Raw genomic sequence first — 20,699 nt, 5'->3', positions numbered from 1 at the left:
AACCACCAGACTTCGGTGATGCAAGGAACACTGTGATAAACATTGAAACCAGGTTTCCCTTTTGGCCTTTGTAACTTTGGTTTCCTTTCTGAAAGTAGTAGCTCCGATTACAAGTGTAATACCAATGGGACAGCATCTTACAGTGTTTGTATAAACAGCATAATGAGGCTGGTATAAGTCGCTGTAGAAAGATCGGTGAAGTGCTGTTGAACACGCTTCCTTCTTTACATCATCCTCAGCATCAATTTGAATAATAATGTAGGGCCTTGAGAAGCGTTCCTCTTACTGGCAATGTTTTTTAAACACAGGATTGCTGTTACGCACTCTGCAAGTATCCGTGGTTGTGCAATTAGCACAAAGGTGTGCGCTGGGGGTGAGTTAACCAAGTCCAGCACCAAGTGTGCACGTAACTGTCCATTGTGTTTGTGTACGTCCATGGACGGGTCGGAACAGACCCTCTACTTTTAACCAGCTTCATTCCACGGCAATTATTTTAGGCAGTTCAGAAACCTCACAGCCACTGCCTGAGGGAGAGCCCTGCGGGCCGGGGACGCTCCGGGCTCTGTCACGGAGCGGCCGCCTCACGGGGAGCCCCGCACCCGGGGGGCGCCTGAGGGGAGGCGGCGGCGCCGATCCCCTCAGCGCTGGGGCGAGCCGCGGGGACCAGGCAGGGAGAGACCCAGTCCCATCCGATCCGATCAGATCAGATCGGAGTGGATCGGATCGGCTCCGAGCCGTTCCCCGGCCCCTCACGGAGCCCCCTCACAGCGCCGCCCCGCGCGGGCTGCCCCCGGCGGCGATGGCGGCAGCTCGGGGCGCGCGTGCGCAGTGCGCGGGCCCCGTTGGCGGGCGGAGCCGAGCGGAGCCGAGCGGAGCCGAGCCGAGGGAGCATTGTGCGTGCGGGCGGGCGGACGGAGGGACGGACGGACGGACGCCGCGCCGCATTCCCCGCCGCTGAGGCCGCCCTTCCCCTCCCCTCCCTCCCCAGTCCCCCAGCAGCATGTCGGGCCGCTCGGTGCGGGCCGAGACCCGGAGCCGGGCGAAGGATGATATCAAGCGGGTGATGGCGGCCATCGAGAAAGTGCGCAAATGGTGAGCGGGACGCGCCGAGACGGGACCCCGCGCAGCCCTCCTCCTCCAACTCGGCACCCCAAAACCTCCCTCGGGTTCCCCCAAAAAACAGCCCCAATTCCTCCCCCCCCCCTTCCCTCACGGCTCCCTCCCCTCACGGTGCCCGGAGCCCGCCGGGCGGCCGCGGGGGGCGGGGAGCCGGCGGCGCCCAGAAGCCATTTCGCGGAGCCGCTCACAGGAAGGCGGCGGCGGCGGCTGAGGGCTGCGGCGGCTCCATTGTGCGGCCCCCGGCCCTCCTGGCCGCCCCCCGGCCTTCCTCACAGCCCCCGGTCCTCTCCTCACAGCCCCCGGTCTCCTTCTCGCCGCCCCCGGTCCCTTCCCCGCCGCCCGCCGCCCCCCTCACGGGGCCCTGAGGAGCGGCCCCGGGGGGGGCACCGAGGCCGGGGTAACGCTCGAAGGAACCTCTTTTTTTTTTTTTTTTTAAAAAAAAAAGAAAACAAAACAAAACAAAAAAAACACACCACATAAAACACCGCTGTACAACTCAAACGGCTTCTCTTGAATTTCCGCTCCTCTCCCAGCCCCTCAAGGCTCCGAGGTTTGTGAGCACAAAACCGAAGCGGGGCCGGAGAGGGTGAGCGGGACTGCCGCCTGAATTTGTGGTGAAACAGTATCATAAAAGGCTGCCCCCCCCCTGTGGAACGGGTCCCTTTTGTTAGGCCCTCAGCGCGTTTTGGCATTTTCTGCTTTTGTCTTTTTCCGCTCGCTTTCTGAAAAGCGACACGAGGTATTTCGGCGGCACAGCGAAGCGGCTGCTGTCACGCTCCGCGCGGTCAGGCCGGTGCTTTCGGTGGGCTGGGGAGCGGTGCCAGGGTGACTCCAGAGAGTACTTCTTCCGACAAGTTGACTCTCTGTTCCATAATCTTAAAGTATTTTCAAACGTTTGAAATCCATGGAAAATCTGGGTTGGTATTAATCTGCATAACCTCATTTTGTTTCCAACCTGACGAAGTAAGGGGGCACCTCTGTTATAACGCACAGCTAACTCTTCATTTTCATTCAAAGAAAGGCAAAATAAGGAAATAAACTGACCTGCTACTCCAGCAAAACGGGCTGTTGCCTCTTAAACAGCCCTGAGCACACGAGTGGGCCACTTGGCTGGTGCTGGACAAAGGAGCAGGACGTGTGCCCGATAATGCAGGGCACGGGATGGGGATCTCGGAGAATCCACTCGCTGAGGAAGGAGCCTGTTTATCCCAGTTCGGTTGCTTTCAGGAACTCTCTTCGGCTCAGCTGGCGTTTTTAAGTGCTGTTTGCTGCCTAGTGGGCCAGCTCCGAAGGATCAGAATGATGTGCGGTGATGTGACAGTACGTTTGATCAGAGAGTCTTACTGCTGGATGTGTGGGACTGTAGTGCTTTGTCTGTAGGTATTTCATTCATGAGCTCAGCGTGCTTCATTTGAGTTCTGGTTTGTGGATTTCAGGGAGGAGGAGAGGCAGAAGCTTGGCCATTCAACAAAACATCTAGATTTTTTTTTTATTTTTCCCTTGGCAAGTGCTGTCTGCCATCATGTCAGTTGCTATGGCTTCCTCTTTAAAACAAATCTTGCGGTATAAATAGATTTTGTACACTTTAACCCTCATGCGACAGCTTGCTTTAAAGGGTTACTGTACAGAATCATGCAGCGTTTCTTCTGATCACTGTCAGAAGTATTCTGTGGCTTCTTGTGAGTGCCTCTCACAAGTATTTACATAAACCATTTTTCCTACTTTTAAGGGAATCACAATTTGGTGAATCTCATGATCACCCTCCACCACCTGCAGTCAAGTACAGTGGAAAATTAGCAAGAGAGATTCTGTGTTTTGTGGTTTAAATGTTTTGAGAAGACTTGTGAAATTGAACTTTATACACGAGCAATTCCTGCATCTTCAGAGGAGCCACATAGGCAATTTCAAGTGTGCAGTTTCATTTGCATAATAGGAGCAATTTGTTGCCATCCACAGCTCTGCTGTGGAAATGCAGCTGCTGAAGACTGAAACACCTTGCATGCAACACTTCATAGAACAGGGTTTTCTGAGACCTGTGCACCGAGAGTTTTGGTACCGGAGACGAGCAGAGAGGCAGACTGTGCTTACCATGAGCTTCTGAACTGCTGGTGGGTCCAGCCATAAGGGTTACCATAAGGTAATCCACAAACGAGGGGTGCAGCAGCCCCGCTGTGCAGGTTATTGTGTGTCTGTGTTGCCCCAGCTCTGCATGTGCCCATGGCAAGTCAGTTTCCATCAGCACAGGCTCCATTTGTTGGAAAATGCGTATTGTTACAGAAAGCCCTTTGGTGCAGGTGCCCTATCTTCCTGTGTGTAGAGCGCCGGGCGCTTCTGGTGTTGCTGGAACTTGGTTTATAGTAGTAAACAGTGAAGTTGTTAGGCTGTTATCTTGAGATTAATGTGGCCCTATCTCCTTTGTTTAAACCACTCTCGTGAATGAGCTTCTAATTTAGACAACACTAAGACACGTGTCTTACAGAATACATGGTTGCGTTGTGTTTATGTGGCAGAAATGTTAGATTTTCAGGCCTAAAGAGGACATTTGAACTTTTTTTAAACCATACTTATAATTCTTTCTGTCTAGTTAAAAAAAGGAGTTAAATTTACTGGGATGAGTTGAAAAAGGTACAGGGTTATTTTTTGTCTTAAAGGTGGACAGGGATGTGTAGTTCTAAGTAGGTTCTCAACAAGAGAGAGCAAAAAAGAACTGTATCCCTGTGTCCTCAACCAGCATTAGAAAGTAATGGAAACACTCTTGTCTTAAAAAGGCTGGATTTAAGTGAAAGAAAATGCAGTTATTTACTAAAAGAAAAGTAATGGGTAGCCAGCAAGTGTAGGAGGTTGACTTGGGAGGATGGAGTTTCAGGATGGAGGCATGGTGTGGCTGCTGGGGGTAGGTACCCTACTCAGGAACAAGGCAATCTCCTTGTGTTCACTCGATGATGAGTTGCAGAACCTTTGTGTATGTCATTTGGCCTTTTTTGGACCTATTTATGCAAGCTGTAATCTAGGGATTGTGGTAATACCTCACAAAGAAGAGGTGAGCGTGGATGGCTGCTGACAGTAGTTGAAGCACTGTGTGTTTATTATGGAAGAGAGCTGGCTGTGGAGCCAGGCATGACTTGGGCTGGAGCTTAAAGCAAAGCGTGTGGTGTAAAAGATGCTGAGCACAATGACCACGGGAGGTGAGATGGTGCTACCCGCTAGCGTGCCCAGGATCTTGCTGCTGCCAGTCAGCAGGACTTGTCAGTGCTGCTGCTGTAGCTTCTCTGTTCTTGCCTCCACTCAGGCTCACTAAAATAGTTTTATATGGTATGTAATGCTCTGAGATTAAGCTTCTGCAGATTTTGCTGCCCTTGCTTCCTTCTTGAAAGAGATTTTCACCCCGAAAAGTGGTTAGGAGGTAGAACTTCTTAAGGTGATGCCTCTGGAAAAGGCTGCCTGCGTGCTGCTGCCCCGTGCCCCTCGAGTTAGGCCGAGGGGCAGCTGAACTAAAACCATCCAGTGTGCGAGGGAGCTGTCTCGGAGTGTTGTAGCATTCCAAACAGTTACCATGGATGAATTGCAATATGGATTTTCTGGCTCATGGTTACTTCTTTTTGAGCCAGAGCATGCTCTCTGACTTCAGTGGAAGTTGGACGTATGTAAAAGGTAGAGTTCTGTCGTATGCAAGCCATGTTTGTCATTACTCTAAGAAAAGCTGCCTGTGGCAACGCGGAGCTCAGCAGAACATGGTTAAAAACCTGCTGGCATGTGTAAGTGAAAGAGACTGTCCTACTGCAGCACACTTAGATGAACTTAGACAGAAGGTGGCCTTTGTCCAGTCGTGCTACGTCCTATTTCACTCTGTTAGCAGCATGGTCAAGAAACACCACGTGTACTGGGGCTACCTCACGTTAGTCACTAGACAAACATCTGCAAAGCACTAGGCGTGCTCTGAAAAGCCAGCCTCCATTTCAGAAACATCTTTATTTGTGCATCTGACAGCACTTTGTGTGTATAATAATGGCATTTTCTTTCCCATCCCCCTCTCTCCTTTGCTTGATCCCACAGGGAGGTCATAATTCTGTGATTGTCACCAAACTCTGTTGCAATGCAAGTGAGTGTGATGTGATAAATTCAGCATTATGACGTCACTTCGTGATCATCAACAGAAGATGGGGTATGTGGGAGCAAATCCTCGTGCAAATACACATCACTTTCCTAAACGGTAGTCGTGGTAAAAAGCCAAACACGTGTGTGAAAGCCTTTCCTTGAATGACGATGTGTTGGCAGTAAAGGCTTTCTGTTTCCGTGCCATCAAATGTTTCTAGCACTCATTGCTGCTGCAAAAGCTGCCTTGACACTTTATGGATAAGTGTAATATACACTGCTGTGTTTGCTCACCAGTGTATTACTTTTATACGTGGAATTTGGTATGCATCTTCGGAGCTTTAGTGTTAACACAAAGTATAAATACATCCAAGAATCTTGGGCTATTTGAAACGGGGAATTGAGTATATAATTATATAACTTCTGGGATATTAGTATGCCTCAGGCACAACCACTAAAGAAGTGTTGATGTTAATGGCTACCCTACGTATCCTTGGCTGTCCTTAAAATGCTGTGCAGATACGGTTCGGAATTTTAAAATGCTTTAACACCATTTCAGATACGTGTAAGGGTTTGTTTCTGTTTCCTTGACTAGTTTCTGAATTGCCTGTAACTGAAATATTTAAGATGCTTTTCAGCGTGGAAGATTAAAGCAAAGAAAATTATTGTATATATTTTAAGTTCTGCCGTTTCCATTGGTGTTCTGCTTGGGTCATGCATGGAGGAATTGGAGAGGTTTAGAACCACAAAAAATGATGATGATTATTTATTTTTTTTTAAAGCTATGGAGTTTGTTAGGGAGACAAGTGAAATTGATCATTTCCACGCTTTTAGCCTGATGAGCTGTCGGGCTGATGGTGGTCTTCCACCTTTTCCAGTCCACCCATCAACACAGAGACCAAGCTGTGTAGCAGGGTCCTGCAGAACAAATTCTTGCCCAGCGATTTCATGACAAAGGTGGCCTGGAGTCACCGGGGGAGCAGTTCTGGTCAGCATCTCCAGATCCTTGGGTTCAACAGCAGGGCTGTATTGCAGCCAGGAAAATGGGCAGAAATTGGGGTTTCACAACAGAAGGGGCACAAGAGCTCACAAATTCTTAGGCCCGCTCTGGCTATAGGCCAGTGAGAGTATTTTGTACTTAGCAAACGTGTTACAGGCAGCATAAGTAAATTGTCAGCTCTAAATGAATAAAAAAAACATGCCCCTGATCAGCAGCTGGGGTTGGTGACTTGGCAGGGTTCAGAGTAGAACTGGTTTGGGGGTTTGGTGTTGTTTTGTTTTGTTTTTAATGGAAAAACAGTAAATACTGCAGATAATACCCCAAGCTTTATTCGCAATACACGTTTTAAATTCTGAAGTGAGTTTACCCTGTTGATCTTAAATGTCTGAGAGTCATTACGTTTCTTTGTTAACAGATTTCTGTTTGTGCTGCCGATGATTTTATTCCGTTTTAGAGGAGCTTGTCGTCTTTTTTCTTGTTAATACTTTTATGGTCTTAAACCATCCATGCTGCAAATGCTTACACATGTAAAATACACAAATAACAGCAGTTTGGTGTTGGGTTTTCTTTTTAACTGTGTTTGCAGGACTGGATGGTGGTGTACTGCCGTCACGGAGTATCCTTCTTCCCTTTGTTGTCTGAATTACTGTGTATTGAATTCAGAAAAAATCCCTATAGCTGAAGGTTTTCAGAACTTAAAGTGGTACTTAAGAAGCTCAAAAGATTAAAATGTCAGGGCTAACTTTAATAATAGAAGGAAAAAGTTACTAATATAGGTTTCCTCCTGTGTTCTACAGTCTGTCCAGTGAAGATGCTGTGTGAGGCTGCTTTGAGATGCTAACAGGTATCTTGAACTTTTGGTTTTCCAGTGCAGCATCTCTAAGTAATATTTTGCTGTAGGAAAAGGCTAAAATCTTGTTTTCTTTTTTCTTTTTTTTTAAAAAAAAACATTTGTTCACCTCCTCCCCACACCCAAAACAAAACCCCAGCTGGTTTTATTTCCATAATTTCAAAGGTTTTCCTAACTAGAAATAAGTTTAGTTTGTCTTGTATCCTTAAAAAAAAGGAAAAAGTTATGTCATGATCATCTCCTCACTATTAAGTATGCTCTCATTATTGACATGCTCATCTCCACTGTCATTTTTATCACGCCTAGTATTAGAGCTCCTTATTAGCATAAAATTGTTTCTTGACATATTTTAGCCATCTAGTGTACATAAATGGATGCATCTATACACGCAGAGGGAAAACTGTGCTCCAAAAGAGCAGTGGGAAAGACAAGAATCTGAAGTAGTCTTGCATTTAAATTAAAATATCCTCGTGGACAGATCCAAAACTTATAAAATTGCCATATAGAGCTTCTCTCTCTCTCTTTCTCTCTTCTTTTTAAAGCAGGAAGGTGTCTCCTCTAATAGGAAAACAAATAAGATTGGCTTTAAGAGCTAAAACAAATAGCACAGAGGATGTTTGTGGCATTTGTACAATGTGGCTGCTTTTGATTCTGCGAGGCCTTTCTAAAAACGGAGCTATCACACATGTATTTGGAGTCGCATCCAGCTTCTCCCATCCTGCAAAGAACAGTATTTTTTAATCTGTAACTGGATTCCAAATCTATTATTTAAATGTGTTTTTAACACCGAAATAACAAAAATGCTTGAGATCTCATGCCAAATTAATTTCAGATGTTCCTGAATTTTTAATGGAATTGGTCTTTGTTGTTAACTTTCAATCGATCCATTTGCAGAGCTAGATTGCAAACCCAGGAACCCGTAGTGGTGATCTGTGACCTGAAAACTGATCTCAGAAATGTGATGAAATTTCTCTGGCATTCTGGACCTTCCTTTAATGTTCTCATGTAAAGACCTCAAGGAATTCATCCCTTAACTCAGCGTTCAGCGTCCTTTCCATCTCTGCACTCGGTGTCTGTGTGACCCCCTAATGTAGTGACACCCTCCGGCCAGATTTCCTTCACATTTGTCAATGTCATGACTTCGTGGCTGGCTGGCAGGGGTCTGCACAGAGTGCTGTAGGTTCTGCTTTTCCCCTCTAATAGCATCCTCAGCCTCCCCTGCCCAAGAGAGACAGGCTTTCCTGAGTCTGAATTGTGCCTCACAGCACAGATTGGTACCTGTAGGGCTGTTGGTTCTGAGGAAAGAATTCCAGAGTTGTCTGACAGGAGCACTGAGTGAATGTTAAATTGCTAGCAGCAAATTTCTACCAGAAATAAATCTCAGATGGTCAAAATGCATTTAGATTTCTAATACCATTAAACAGCTTCACGACAATCAAAACACACTGGTCTGTTTAAAACTTCTTTTGCTCTCTGGAAACTTAAGTGAAAATTGTAGGCATTAAATCTGCATTTTCAATAGCTATTCTTCTTAACCGCATTGTTAATCCTGATTTTATTACTGCTACTGCAGTTACTCACCTAGTCAAGTAACAGCCCTCAGAAATCTGGAGGTTAGCAGCGCTCTACCAAATTTTTGAAATGCAAAGAACAATTTGCACAATGCAGTGCCAAGACGATGTAATAGAGATCATCCTACTTAATAGCCTATTTAAATCCTTGACAACTTACAGTAGTAGATTACTTTATTTTGAATACGAATTTTAACTTTAACTTCTCCTGCATTGTAATTTTGTAGGGAGAAGAAGTGGGTGACAGTTGGCGACACATCCCTAAGGATTTACAAATGGGTACCAGTAACAGAGCCTAAAGTCGATGATGTAAGTATCCTGCAGATACCTTGGATTTTTCAAGATGTAGAGACTTGCATGTAGGGAAAGCTGAACAGAATACACGCTCAGTTCTTTGAGTCTCTAAGCTAAAACTGGTGTGGGTCTCACAAGCACTCGGACAGAAGAGCTCTGGAGAAAATGTTGATCTCTACAAAAAGTGTTGGTGGTGGTTCAGCAGGTGGCAGTCTTCTAGAGTCAATCAATTCTCAGATAACTGTTACAAATTCAACTCGAAACTGTTTTGAAATCTTTCTCCAACATAATCATCGATAGTGGTGGGGGTGGAAGCAAGACATCAGTTCTGCTTCCTCTCTTTCTGCCTGATGCCTTAAAGGAAAGCTGCTTTGGAACTGCGCAGAGAACATACTGTATCTGCATCACCGTTGCTTTGCTGAAAAATAGGCGCAAAACCTTGAAGTAAGGGTAGGAAACTCCCTTGGAACTGAGACCGCTTGCGTTAAGATAACCAGCCCAAGCAGTACAGCCCATGTGCTTCTATTGTAATGTTTGTTTTTTGGTAAGCGTTTGGTGTACGCATCATGTTTATACTCCAGTGTGCACTGTTCATTTGCCATAATCATGTGTCATAAAAACAACAAGTGTAAAAATCAAAGTAGGTAGGACTTATAAATTGTCTTTCAATTCCAGTATTACTCTCACTTTATAAATTAAGATATTGTTATAGCGAGAAAACTAAGTCATGGTACCACAGTAAATCATCAATACAAAAGGATACGCATCCTAAGTTTGGTGCCCTTTCCTTGGGCTGTCTTGTGGTTTTACTTTATTTGAAATATGAGTTAAGACCCGTTTGGAAGAAAACTGCGATGTTAATAAATGTATAAAATGGTGGTTCTCAGATAAGGCGGTGTTACAATCTTGTCACGAAATTGATTCAGTCCAAAGTCATGACCTATGTTTGATGAGTGTTGTTCTACTTGAGTCTGATTCTTTGGTGCCTGTGGTTGTAGCACAGGTTTCTGTGACGATCAGAGTTGCCATTTGTCCTCCTCCAAAGCATGAGCAGCATCTCCATGAACTTGGAAACTTTCCCTGTTTCCTTCACAGAAACTTGTTTGTTCTGTTTCGTTGTCCAATCCTTGATCTTATTGCTTATTAGACATTGTGGGGATTGAGGTGGGGTAGGGAGGAAGCTGGAGAGAGAGAAAGAGAAATACTTAGGCTCACGTCTTCCAAAAATAATTTTCCAGCAGTGAAGCTGTGCTTCCATGGTGGTGGGTACAACAGAACTCTGAAAGTCCATCCAGAAACTCAACAGAAATTCATACAAGAAGGGGCTTGTATGGCCGTCTCTACGTGCAATGTTTATGTATGGTTTTTGAGCCATAATCTCCAGGTTTTGGTTCATATTTGCTGAACTGGAGGCAGTTCAAGACCAGTTCCTTTCATGTCCTGCAGTCACGTTCTGTTTGTACCAAGTAGAGGCTGTTCTGCAGCTGCAGTTGCAGGTTTGATGTCGTAAGGTTTTTGTATTTTGCTCAGGAAGTTCTTACAATAATAAAGTACATACATTAAAAAAACAACAACTAGGTAGAGGTCATCTTGGCTATTTACTTTTGTTACAGACATCCTTTTATATCCACCATCATCCACTTGTGAAGGAGGATTCTTGCTTTTCACTGGAATAGAAGAGTGGGATCTTTTTTATTGCTTCATGTTTCAAACGGAAATTATCTGTGACTTTAGCAAACACCGATTAGGTTACTTCCCCCCTCACACGTTGCTCCTAAGCCACTTTGACATTTCTTTGAACTAGAATTAAGCTCTATCCTCCCACTAGTTTTGGAAGGCTGTTTTGAAACCTCACTTTGTTAAACAAACAGCAAGAAAACCAAAACACCTTTGAGCTTAAATAGTTTGGTTACTTCTTTTGTGCCCAGAGTGTCCTTTTACCTTAAGAAAAGCTGAGAGAGATTATCCCCTCTGAACTTGGATTTTGCAACAATAGAGAAGCCTGTGTGCTTTCACCTTTGTTTCATGTGTTAGGGAATAAAATCCGGGTCATTTCATTTGCTCTCTCTGAAGTAAAAATAAGGTTTTAAAAGCCTAATAATCTATTTGAGATAAAGGAAAAAGTCTTTCCAGATCCTACTTGTTGAATTTCTTCTGCAGTCTTAGACTATGTGTGGTTGCCTTCCTTGTTGGAGAACATTGTCCTAACCAAACAGAGAGGTTGTTGAGCGTTCTTCCCAGAGTCAGGCTTTTAATCGTCTTCTCAGCAGGCATGCAGGGTCCTCCAAAAGCAGTGCAGCTGGCTCTTTCTCCTCTGAGACTGATTACGTCACCTCTTAATTGAAAATGCTGCATCCCTTAGCAGACGCAGATTTTCCACGTGATGGATGCCAATGTCTCTTCCTTTGTTTTAAGGCGTGCAGTCCGTACTGTTGTTTGGTCCTGAGCACGTTGTGACCTATTGTCCCTGTAGGACTGTCTTGTTTATGCTCTTTGTTTTAGGCAGTCTGATTTTTCTTAATCCATCTTTTAATTTTAACGAAGAAACGGCATTAGGTATAGAGAAAGAGAAGGTTTCTGCAGCATTGGTCATTGAGAAAGAGGTAAAAAGCTGGCTCTTTAGTTTTAAAATTCTAGATCTGTCATTATTTCTGTTGTGCACGCGTTCCTGTTGCCTAGGTGCATTGTACAAGCTTCCTGACACAAAAGGGAGAACATCCTGAGTTAGGCAGTAGTGTGTTAATATACGTAAAACATAGAGTGAGCAGAGTTAAACAGGCAGAAATCAGGTAGCTTGTGAATCTTTGTCCCTGCCACTGATTAGTGTGCTTCTTTTTTCCCATTGTGGCAGAGATTCTTTTGACCTTGCTTTTGTGGCTCATTGAACTGAGTACAAAGTTAGCAGCCAACACCTCCCAAGTTCTCTGACTCGGTTTCAGCAAGTTATTTAATCATCGTGCCTCTGATTCTGGGCTTGCAGAATGAGAGGTAGCACTGAGAACTCTTGTGCTTGTTCCAAGAACCGTGCTGTGGCCTAATGATGAAAAACGTGTTTAAGTACTAACAACTACTAGAACTTCTGGCTAGTGTTTTGTGTCATGAAGAATGTTGTTTTGTGTCAATTAGAAAAGCAGTTCTGCGATTACTGGGACTAATGCAATATTGGTAACATCAGTGATGATCGCCTTGGTGTTTTTCACTTGAAATGAAGCGAGATGCTTACAGAAGCAAGGAGTGGAAAGGGCTTTATATTGAAATGTTTGTGTCTTTTTCATGGTGATAGTCTTGTTTGTGGTACCTTTTGTTTTTCAGAAAAATAAGAATAAGAAAAAAGGCAAAGATGAAAAATGTGGCTCTGAAGTGACCACTCCAGAGAACAGCTCCTCTCCAGGGATGATGGACATGCATGGTGAGTGGGAGAAGGTCAGCCCAAATTACCCTATTATGCTGCTGTGAAAGGAGAAGCTAACACCAGTTTGGTACCTTGCGCTTCTGTTATGTGGCTGTACCACCGGTTGTTTAAATGCCATTTTTATTTGGGCTGTGTATTTGGGGGGAAAAATTGGTGGCAGAGCTAGATGTGAAAATAAAACTGTGAATATCTGCTACCCAAATGCTATATACTCTTACTTAGGTGAAGTAAGTAACTCTGTCAAGCTTGCTGCTTGAAGAACTAGGAGACACCCCCAAAGCTTCAGTGGCACCGTCACTTGTGCAGGTTTTGTACTTGTTTAATGGAGTAGGTGAGTCAGGTCAAAAAAAATAAGCAAGAGCCAAGAGAGCAAGCTGTGGTGCTGCTTTGTCTTCCTTCTCCCTCAATTTGATGAAATTAACTGGTTAAGAAAACATTTTGCTTGCCAGTCAGGCACTATTAGATCAATTTAAAAAGTGTGGACTGTTGAGTATCAGCATGGTATTTTTTTTACAGAGAAGCCTGTACAGCTCTGATTTTTTACTTTCTATATATTTGGATAGCAATTGTGGCTGAGAATGCAGCACTGTTTGAACTGATAAGAGAGGGTCACTTTTTGGCAGGATTTAATTTTTTCATTTCAGCCTTATTTGCATTTTTATTGCCTCTTAGTTATTTTTTTTGCAGTGTTTGCAATGAGAACGATCTTGCGATTAAAGGATTGAGTGGGATATTCACAGACTGGATTAATTTTTCATCAGTGTTGCCAACTTCTTAGCTTTTGCCTTGGTCAGATCATTTAATTTTCTTAAGCCTTGTTCCCCAACCATGAAGTGAATATAATACTTGCTTTATTAATCATATATCATTTGTGTTTTTAAGCCATACTGTACAATTTCATGATAAGCTTAATCTTATCTTCAGGCTACCCTGAAAAGAAATGGCTATCCCATCACTGGCTATGCATTTCTGAAGTCCTTTGGATGTAATGATTGTACAGATGCAGAAGGAGGTAGATCAGCTTACATGCTAGTAATTTAACTAATAATGTTTGCTGGGTTAGTTTTCTTCAGGGATCAGGGGCTTCTGTCTCAGTTCCCCATGGTTAGACTGGATTAAAGATTACAGGAAGCTGCACCCCAGTGCTATCAGTAAAGTATTAGCTGAGATATTTAAACCACCGTCGTTGGCTTTCACAAAGAAGAGGGTACAAGCAGGACATTTCTTGTTAAGTCCAAAGACATGATCTGCGTTGCAGAAAGCATTCATGATCCAGCTTCTTGAGGCTAGTGAGTATTCTGGACAACTATCGCTAAAGTACTAATGGTATTAGGACTGGGTGGTACATTTTACCTTGATAGCAGCGTGCACTTTTTTGACCTTCAAGACACTTTAAAAACCAGAGATTTGCAGTGATGGATATCTGTAGCATGAACATTTAATTGGCCCTTCATTAGATGGGCTATAACATGAGACTACTGCTTCAGTTGATCTGTGTTCCTTGCATTATAAAATTCCAAGTTCTTTGGAAATAATCTGAGGAAAACACTCTTGGTGTTATTGTATAATGTTATTTAAAGCACCTTTATTGAAGTTGTATGATTTTTAGTAACTGCTAGAAAACTAATTACAGCATAGGCTGCAAAAGCAGAAGTTGTGACGGTGTTGGTGTGTAATAAGCTTAGATACAGAGTTAGCGTAACTACTACTGAACTTCAACTCCAACAAGCTAGACTATGTCCTGTGTTATCAGGGAATAAAAATTAAAAAAAAAAAAAAAAAGGAAGAATTAAGGTGTGCTTTTCATTCAGATCTTTTCAAATTGGACTTTCTTGTTCTAAACTCTTTTGTTAACAGATGACAATAGCAACCAGAGTTCAATAGCTGATGCTTCTCCAATAAAACAAGAAAACAGTAGCAATTCAAGTCCAGCACCAGAACAGAATTTGGCAACACAAGCAGATGGCACTGAAGTAAAGTCTGATGAAACTCAGACAGAAGCAAAGGAGCAGCCTGGTTCAGAAGGTAAGCTGAAAGACCATCCTTAAAGCCAAACAAAAAAACCTTTATGTTGGTATCATGTATTTGCTTGTCCATTTTAAGAACTGAATAATAACTGTTTGAAATAAATGGCTTCTGACTTCTCAGCATTTATGTGAAAATGGGCCATAATCTCTCTTGCCGAACCATGATTCTTCCATACAACAGGAAAGGTCAGACTGACATTCAAAGTCATTTCAGAGAGGAAACAAACAAAATACTTAGTTTATCATTGTCATAATCTGTTTTAAATTATTTCTTCTTTCAAAGTAACGTTTGAAAGGTCTGTTTCCATTTAATCTCACAAACTCTGGAAAGTGTTACTTCTGTAGGTCTGGGAATGTTTGTTACCTAGTGTGAAAGTAAAATGGAGGTGAGATACTTTAAAAGCTATTTATTTTTTTAATCGTTTAAAGTATAATGTAATCTTTCTCTCAACCTTGTTAGTTGCTTATTCAAAAGTTAGTTCTGATTTCTGTCCTCGTTTTTTAATAGAGCTACAATATTGTATTGCAGTTGTACACAGATGAAAAATACATGTGGGGTTAAGAGATTGTTCTGAACCGCATTCTTCAAATGGTATTTGGATAATTGAAACATGTTCAGTATATATATTCTTTGAAAGATAAGTGACTTTATCCTATTATAACAGATAAAATGTCCTTAACACCATTCTAATTATTGGGTTGCAAAATTCTTCCCATAGCAAAGCAATTAAATTATGCCCTCCTGATTACGTTCTTAGCTCAGTGGATCCAGTAACCAATTTAAATTTAGAGCTTTTATCTTGGTAATACCAGAACGGTGAAGTATGTGAAAGTTGTCATTGTTCATGGGGGGTTACATTTTGACAAATGAAATAAAATAGCACGGCATATCCTTCAGAGACAATCTAAACTAGCATATTTGTGATACAGTAAACTGTAAGGATTTACTCCTAGGTCTAATGTTGTCTGAACCCGGTTGTGTGAAGCTGTTACATAGCGCACATGCTCCCCTGACTAAATTTAGATTCAAGGAAAATCGTACCCCGTTCTCTGGATTAGTTCCAGAGTTGGTTACTGTAAAACAAAAGGGAGAAGTAATGGCAAAAAACACTCCTTATTGACATGGTCTCTCTGTTGGTAATATGCTGTGTTAAAAATGTATTAAATAATGCACCAAAGTGTTAATCTCATAGAACCCCTGTAACTGTGACATTATTCAGCAGGGTAGGGTTAATGACCTTGTACATCTCTCTCACGTTAACTACAGTAAGTCTTGCTTTTAGAGCAAGCACAGGTGTGGGTTTTCTTTTTGTTTTAAAGAACAAAAAATGTTGGAAGCGGTAGGAGCTGTAACAAGCTGGATGACTTCTTCACAAGTATTCACCAGACTTGAAAATTCTACACCCTTAATGATTAAGACATCTAGCTGAATTTCTAAAGTTTATCTTAAATGCATCAAGGGAAAAAAGTGCATTTTAATTATCTGAATCAAAATTTAGCAATATAACTTTGCTCTCTAGCCTTAAGCTACACAGTTTTTGGTCCACTAATTATCACAATTCAGCCCTTTCTTTAGCTGCCTCTTATGCTTCAAATTTTTCCTTGTATTCATTCAGCCCATTAGCGAAGTTTATGTTGAAACTTGCTTGCTGATAGCATTGCACAGTTCTGTGTTACAGGGTGCGTGCGAGTTTAGCTCCCTCTAGGGACTGATTCCAGCAATTGTCCACAGCCAGCAGCACGAAGGCAAAGGTCTCAAGTGGCAGCAGCCAGCGGTTTTGATCGTGGAGTTTATCCTTAATTCATTATATTCGTACCATTATGTGTGTTATCATTAGTGGTTACACGTGGGCAAAATTTGTGTGATTGGGGGTTGCTGGTGAGAAAACATCCTATGAATGCTCTCGTGTTTACAATAATTTCTTGAAATTTCAGATACCTCCGATGAACAGAACTCACAGTCTTCAATGGAAAATTCCATGAATAGTTCAGAGAAAGCAGAAATTCAGTCCTCTGGGGAAAACGATATAATTACAGAGGCATCTAAAAACTCTCAGGTAACCTTATGCACAAAAGCCCGATTACTTGGGATTTCGAAAAGAACATTTTTACCAAAAAGCAAATGTAAGGAGGCCAGTAGTATATTTAGGCTCATTTCCTCATAACCTACTGAAAAAGTGTGTTTGAGGACCATTCAGGCATAAAATGCTTTCTATAAAAGTAAACTCATACAGTGGGTAGGAATGGGAATTTTTGTAGATCCCATGGGCAAAGTGCTCTGATGTTTTTCTCACTGAGGATACTGAAAAATTCCAGGTGGGTGGGAGAAAGCAATTATCATTGTAATTGTCCCCTTCACACTGATCCTTAGGCAGAGCACTGCTCAGACCACTGGTTATCCTCTTGTGTGGTTGGCTTGTTTCAGTGCACACCTTGCTCTTTCAAAACATTCCATGTTCTGTCCTGTAGAGGTTGCTTTTGCTACAGCGGGAACAAATTCATGTGCACTTGGTGTGGGTTGTGCTCTCACGTGGAGCTGAGGGAAGTCGGGTATAGCCTTGCTGGTGCTTGGAACATTCCCTGCGGCTTCTAGCCCGGAACTAGAATTTTGTTTGTCAGTAGATGACGCAAGTGTAAAGAAGCTGAAGTAAGATGTAAGTAGAGGAGTGATTTTCCGGAAGCAAATTGACTTGGTCATGTTATTCTTGTCTCCGGGGATGCTTTGCATTTCACAAATGACACATCAGGGAATTTGTTCTTGCTTCTTGTTTGATGTTTATGGCACCTGAAATGGACTGCAATGATAACATGATTGTTTTTCTTTCCCCCCACCACCATTAAGGACTCTGAAGGAGTGCCACCTTCTAAAAAGATGAAAGTAGAGGCTTCCCAACAAAACGTTGAAGAGATTTAGACTATAGATTTTTCTGGTCAGTTTTTACGTAAGGTACATCAGTGGGCTTAATTATAGAACAACCTTACTTAAGCATCTTCTCTTGGATGAGGACAGAACTCCTAACTTTTCAAGTTACCAAGCAAAAATCCAAGAAAGCCTAACAAAGGTTTAACTTCTCAGACACTGAAAACTTTTTCCTGTGAAACAAACATTGAGAACTTTTAAGTTACTGTCTCTGAAATGGTTGGAGTAAACAACTCAGGAGGGGTCTACGCACTGTTTCTAAAGTCAAAATTACAATTATGTTGCTGCTGTATTTTTTTTTTCATTTCTCTATTTAACATTGTAAGATATTTAAGGATGGTACAGGTCAGGTATTAGCTTTCATGTGAAGTTCATTGTTCTGGCGTGATGTCTGCTTTTGTTTTGTGCCTTGTGTTCTGAAAACAGTGCTAACTTTTAACTTTTAAAAGTTGTTTTGCAACTGTCTCCTTCGCAAAGTGGCCTATGTTTGTATAATGCCGTGTAGTGAGGCTTTTTCTTTTTCTTTTCCTTTTTTTTTTTTTTTTTTTTTTGTTTGGGGTTTTTGTTTTGTTTTTAATTTTTAAATCCCTGGTGCTTAAATTTTAATAAATACAGATCAGGAAGCCATTTTCACTCTTGGAGTCCAAGGAGAAAAAGGAGCTTGATATATTATTTTAGCAGCTATAGTGGAGATCTTTTATTGAATGCATGGCATTCGCAACTGTAAATTTGGTCTTCTAAATACTTAACTTCATCAGAAGTTAACATGATCTGTTTACCATTTCTAGTCCAGATCTGAATATATACTATAACACAACAGTTAAAATACTTGCGTATTAGGTCCAGATCTCTGTACTGGGTACAACTTGCTTTACAGAAGAGTTCCACTATGTACATAAATAGGATCAAAGGGATTGATGCACAGTGAATTTACTTTCAATTGGTCTTTTTTGATATGAGGTTTTCACTGAACTGGATTTCATTGTACTGTTCCTTTGTAAGATGTTTACTTCTGTCATCCAGGTTAATACTGTATTTGGGATTTTTTTTTTTCCTATGAGCAAGTCTTGTAAATAAGCCTTGTTTTTTTTCCATCGTATTTGCATCATTGATAGAAATGTTCTTTTTTTTTTCCAATTATGTCAAAGTGTGCTTATGCTGAACTTGGTTGGAAAGCACTAAGCATGTGCAACTCCCTTCAAATTAGTGGCATTCAGAAGTGCAGACCCACTACAAAGGTCAGGTCACCAGGGCCTGATCTTCCAGTGGGCTTTGTGCTTCCAGGATGAGCACCCGGTTATAAATACTTGGTATCAGTGGGAACCGCTTTATTTCTCACTTTAATTCTCTTTCTACACACACGTGCATGTGCACGTGCACGCGCGCACGTGTTGCTGGATCAGGCCCTTAGTCTTTCTTCACTTTGTGTGTGAGAGGTGGAGCTTGTAATTTAAAATATGATCTCACGGCTATGGAAATGGTTGCATATAGTTTGTAAGCTAAGAACTGTAAATACTTTTTTAAATGAAAAAATTGCTTCCAGTTGATACATTTTCATAATTAGCTCTTCATTAAGCTTATTTATTTCTGAATTCTCCAATAGTGAAAATGGCTTGCACTTAGACTACTGCATTGCGTTTGCAATTACCACTTTATTATGAAAAACAATGGGGAAGTGGGGGGAGGGCGTAGAGGGAGGGAGGATTGGGGAGCCAATACTGACCTTCCATAGGATGTTTGTAGGATTAAACTCCAAATAACATATGACACTCAGTTTCGGAACTTTTCTTTTGTGTTGAAATAAACTTTTTGGATTTTAACTGAATAAAATTTGATTGCAAATCATTCATGAAAACAGTGTGCTCCCTAATAAGTTTTTGGGATTTCTGGTCTGATCATGAAGTCCGTTAACATTCTGAAAAAAAAGGAAATGAGGAGCCAAAAACTGTATTTGCACAGTATATGCAATGAAATGGTAGAATTCTCTCTTGAATTGTGTGTATGCCTAAAATGTGGATAACTGGTCAATGACGATTGATTTGTATGTATATTACATTCAGATTTAAGTGATATTTTGTGAGAAGTTCTATTGATATATTAAATGGGCAAATTTAGAAAGATTCAAACTTAAAAATATTTTTGATTTACTAACTTTTTTTGTTATTTTTAATGCTAAAACAAAACAAATCTGATGCCACCTTTGATAAGTAGTCATTTTTACTAATCCCTATCAGGTGCATCGCAGCAAGTTTTTAATTTTAATTTTGTAGAAGTTTCCAAGGGAATAAATAGACTTTTTGTTTAGAAACTAATTCCTGTACTTTAGGAAGAAATAAAATATATAAATAGCACTAAAAATACCTCAAATTTTTCATTAGATAGAAACATTTATTGGCATTATTGACATCAACAGGTTTAATTATAAACTTCCTTTTCTCTCCTGTGGCTTCTGCTCAGAACTGTTCATTGTTCTGTGGCTTACAAGATAAGGCATCATAATCATATTCCTAGAGGCTTTATTTCTGAACTAGTAATGCTTTATTTACAGCTTATACAGGATACATTCAGAACCTTTTTTGTTAACCAGAGATTCTAGTGACAACAGACAACTGAACAAGCAGATAGATTTGGGTTCCTTAGACCTGTTATTGTCAGCCTCTAAGAAAAGAGACTTTGACATTACCTGGTATGAAGAAATCCAAAATAGTGTATAAGACTGTTATTAGTCTTTTTTTGAAGTGCCTGATAACATTTATGGGCCAACGGATGTGATTAAACACATTTTAATGCCAGAAAGTACAGATGGGACCAAACCAGAACATGGAATTCAAACCACCCTGAGGTTTGAAACCAGATCTAAATCCAGCTTTTTTTTTGGCTTGGACCTGTCTCTACCAGAAACTTGTTTTATGAACTCACTGTAAAAGGGTTTATTGAAAGCATTGAGACGTGGAGCAGAAGGAGAGATGTAATTTTCTTCAAGATGACTGAAAGTTCTCATACAGCTAATGTTTTAGAAATAGTGCAAATATCAAGAAGTGCTTCCTTGCTACAATGCTGAATGTTGGAGCTTCAGTTACGGGAAAAAAAAAAAAAAAAAAAAAAAAGAAACTAGAAGCAAGCAAGTAAATTAGCTGAGTTTGTGGAACGTGTGGGAAGGCCTTCCGAATAAGCGATTTACTCAGCCAAACATTTTATAGCAGAACTATTCCTTGGAATTTTTATGCTTGGGAAAGTAGTTGTTAAACATTCCAAAAAGTGCTGGCACTTACAAAACGACAAAAAATAAAAATAAAAAAAAATCAACAAGGCAGTATAAAATATTGGTTTTGGGTGGCTATCTTCATACATAAACATTGTCATGTTTTGGAATGTTCTTTATATCTAAGGGCCTGTTAGAAGGTGTAAAGAATT

General features: G+C 41.5%; 1 protein-coding gene across 2 annotated transcripts; it reads left to right on the top strand.

The window, feature by feature from the left end:
• The first annotated feature begins 875 nt into the window (after nucleotides 1–875).
• On the top strand, nucleotides 876–20,583 carry BCL7A (BAF chromatin remodeling complex subunit BCL7A). 2 transcript variants are annotated; one of them, XM_035340617.1, is made up of 7 exons: nucleotides 893–1,092; nucleotides 5,173–5,281; nucleotides 8,860–8,941; nucleotides 12,239–12,335; nucleotides 14,196–14,363; nucleotides 16,301–16,422; nucleotides 17,208–20,583. In XM_035340617.1, the coding sequence occupies exons 2-7, from the start codon at nucleotides 5,247–5,249 to the stop codon at nucleotides 17,277–17,279; spliced, it is 576 nt and encodes a 191-aa protein (XP_035196508.1). In that variant the 5' UTR covers nucleotides 893–1,092; nucleotides 5,173–5,246; the 3' UTR covers nucleotides 17,280–20,583. The 2 variants fall into 2 exon arrangements, with proteins under 2 accessions (XP_035196507.1, XP_035196508.1); XM_035340616.1 differs by lacking the exon at nucleotides 5,173–5,281 and having other exon boundaries at nucleotides 876–1,092.
• Nucleotides 20,584–20,699: the final 116 nt, after the last annotated feature.

The sequence above is a fragment of the Oxyura jamaicensis genome, chromosome 15 (genome assembly GCF_011077185.1).
Source record: "Oxyura jamaicensis isolate SHBP4307 breed ruddy duck chromosome 15, BPBGC_Ojam_1.0, whole genome shotgun sequence".
Classification (NCBI taxonomy): Eukaryota; Metazoa; Chordata; class Aves; order Anseriformes; family Anatidae; genus Oxyura; species Oxyura jamaicensis.
The sequence above is the reverse complement of the archived record's forward strand: the minus strand, read 5'-3'. Positions and strand labels throughout refer to the sequence as shown.

Bases quoted from the DNA above. Each gene is read 5' to 3' on its own strand.
- BCL7A (XM_035340616.1), top strand. From the start codon at position 1,001: ATGTCGGGCCGCTCGGTGCGGGCCGAGACCCGGAGCCGGGCGAAGGAT. The intron at 14,364-16,300 runs GTAAGCTGAAAG...TTGAAATTTCAG, and splicing joins GGAGCAGCCTGGTTCAGAAG to ATACCTCCGATGAACAGAAC. The intron at 16,423-17,207 runs GTAACCTTATGC...ACCACCATTAAG, and splicing joins AGGCATCTAAAAACTCTCAG to GACTCTGAAGGAGTGCCACC.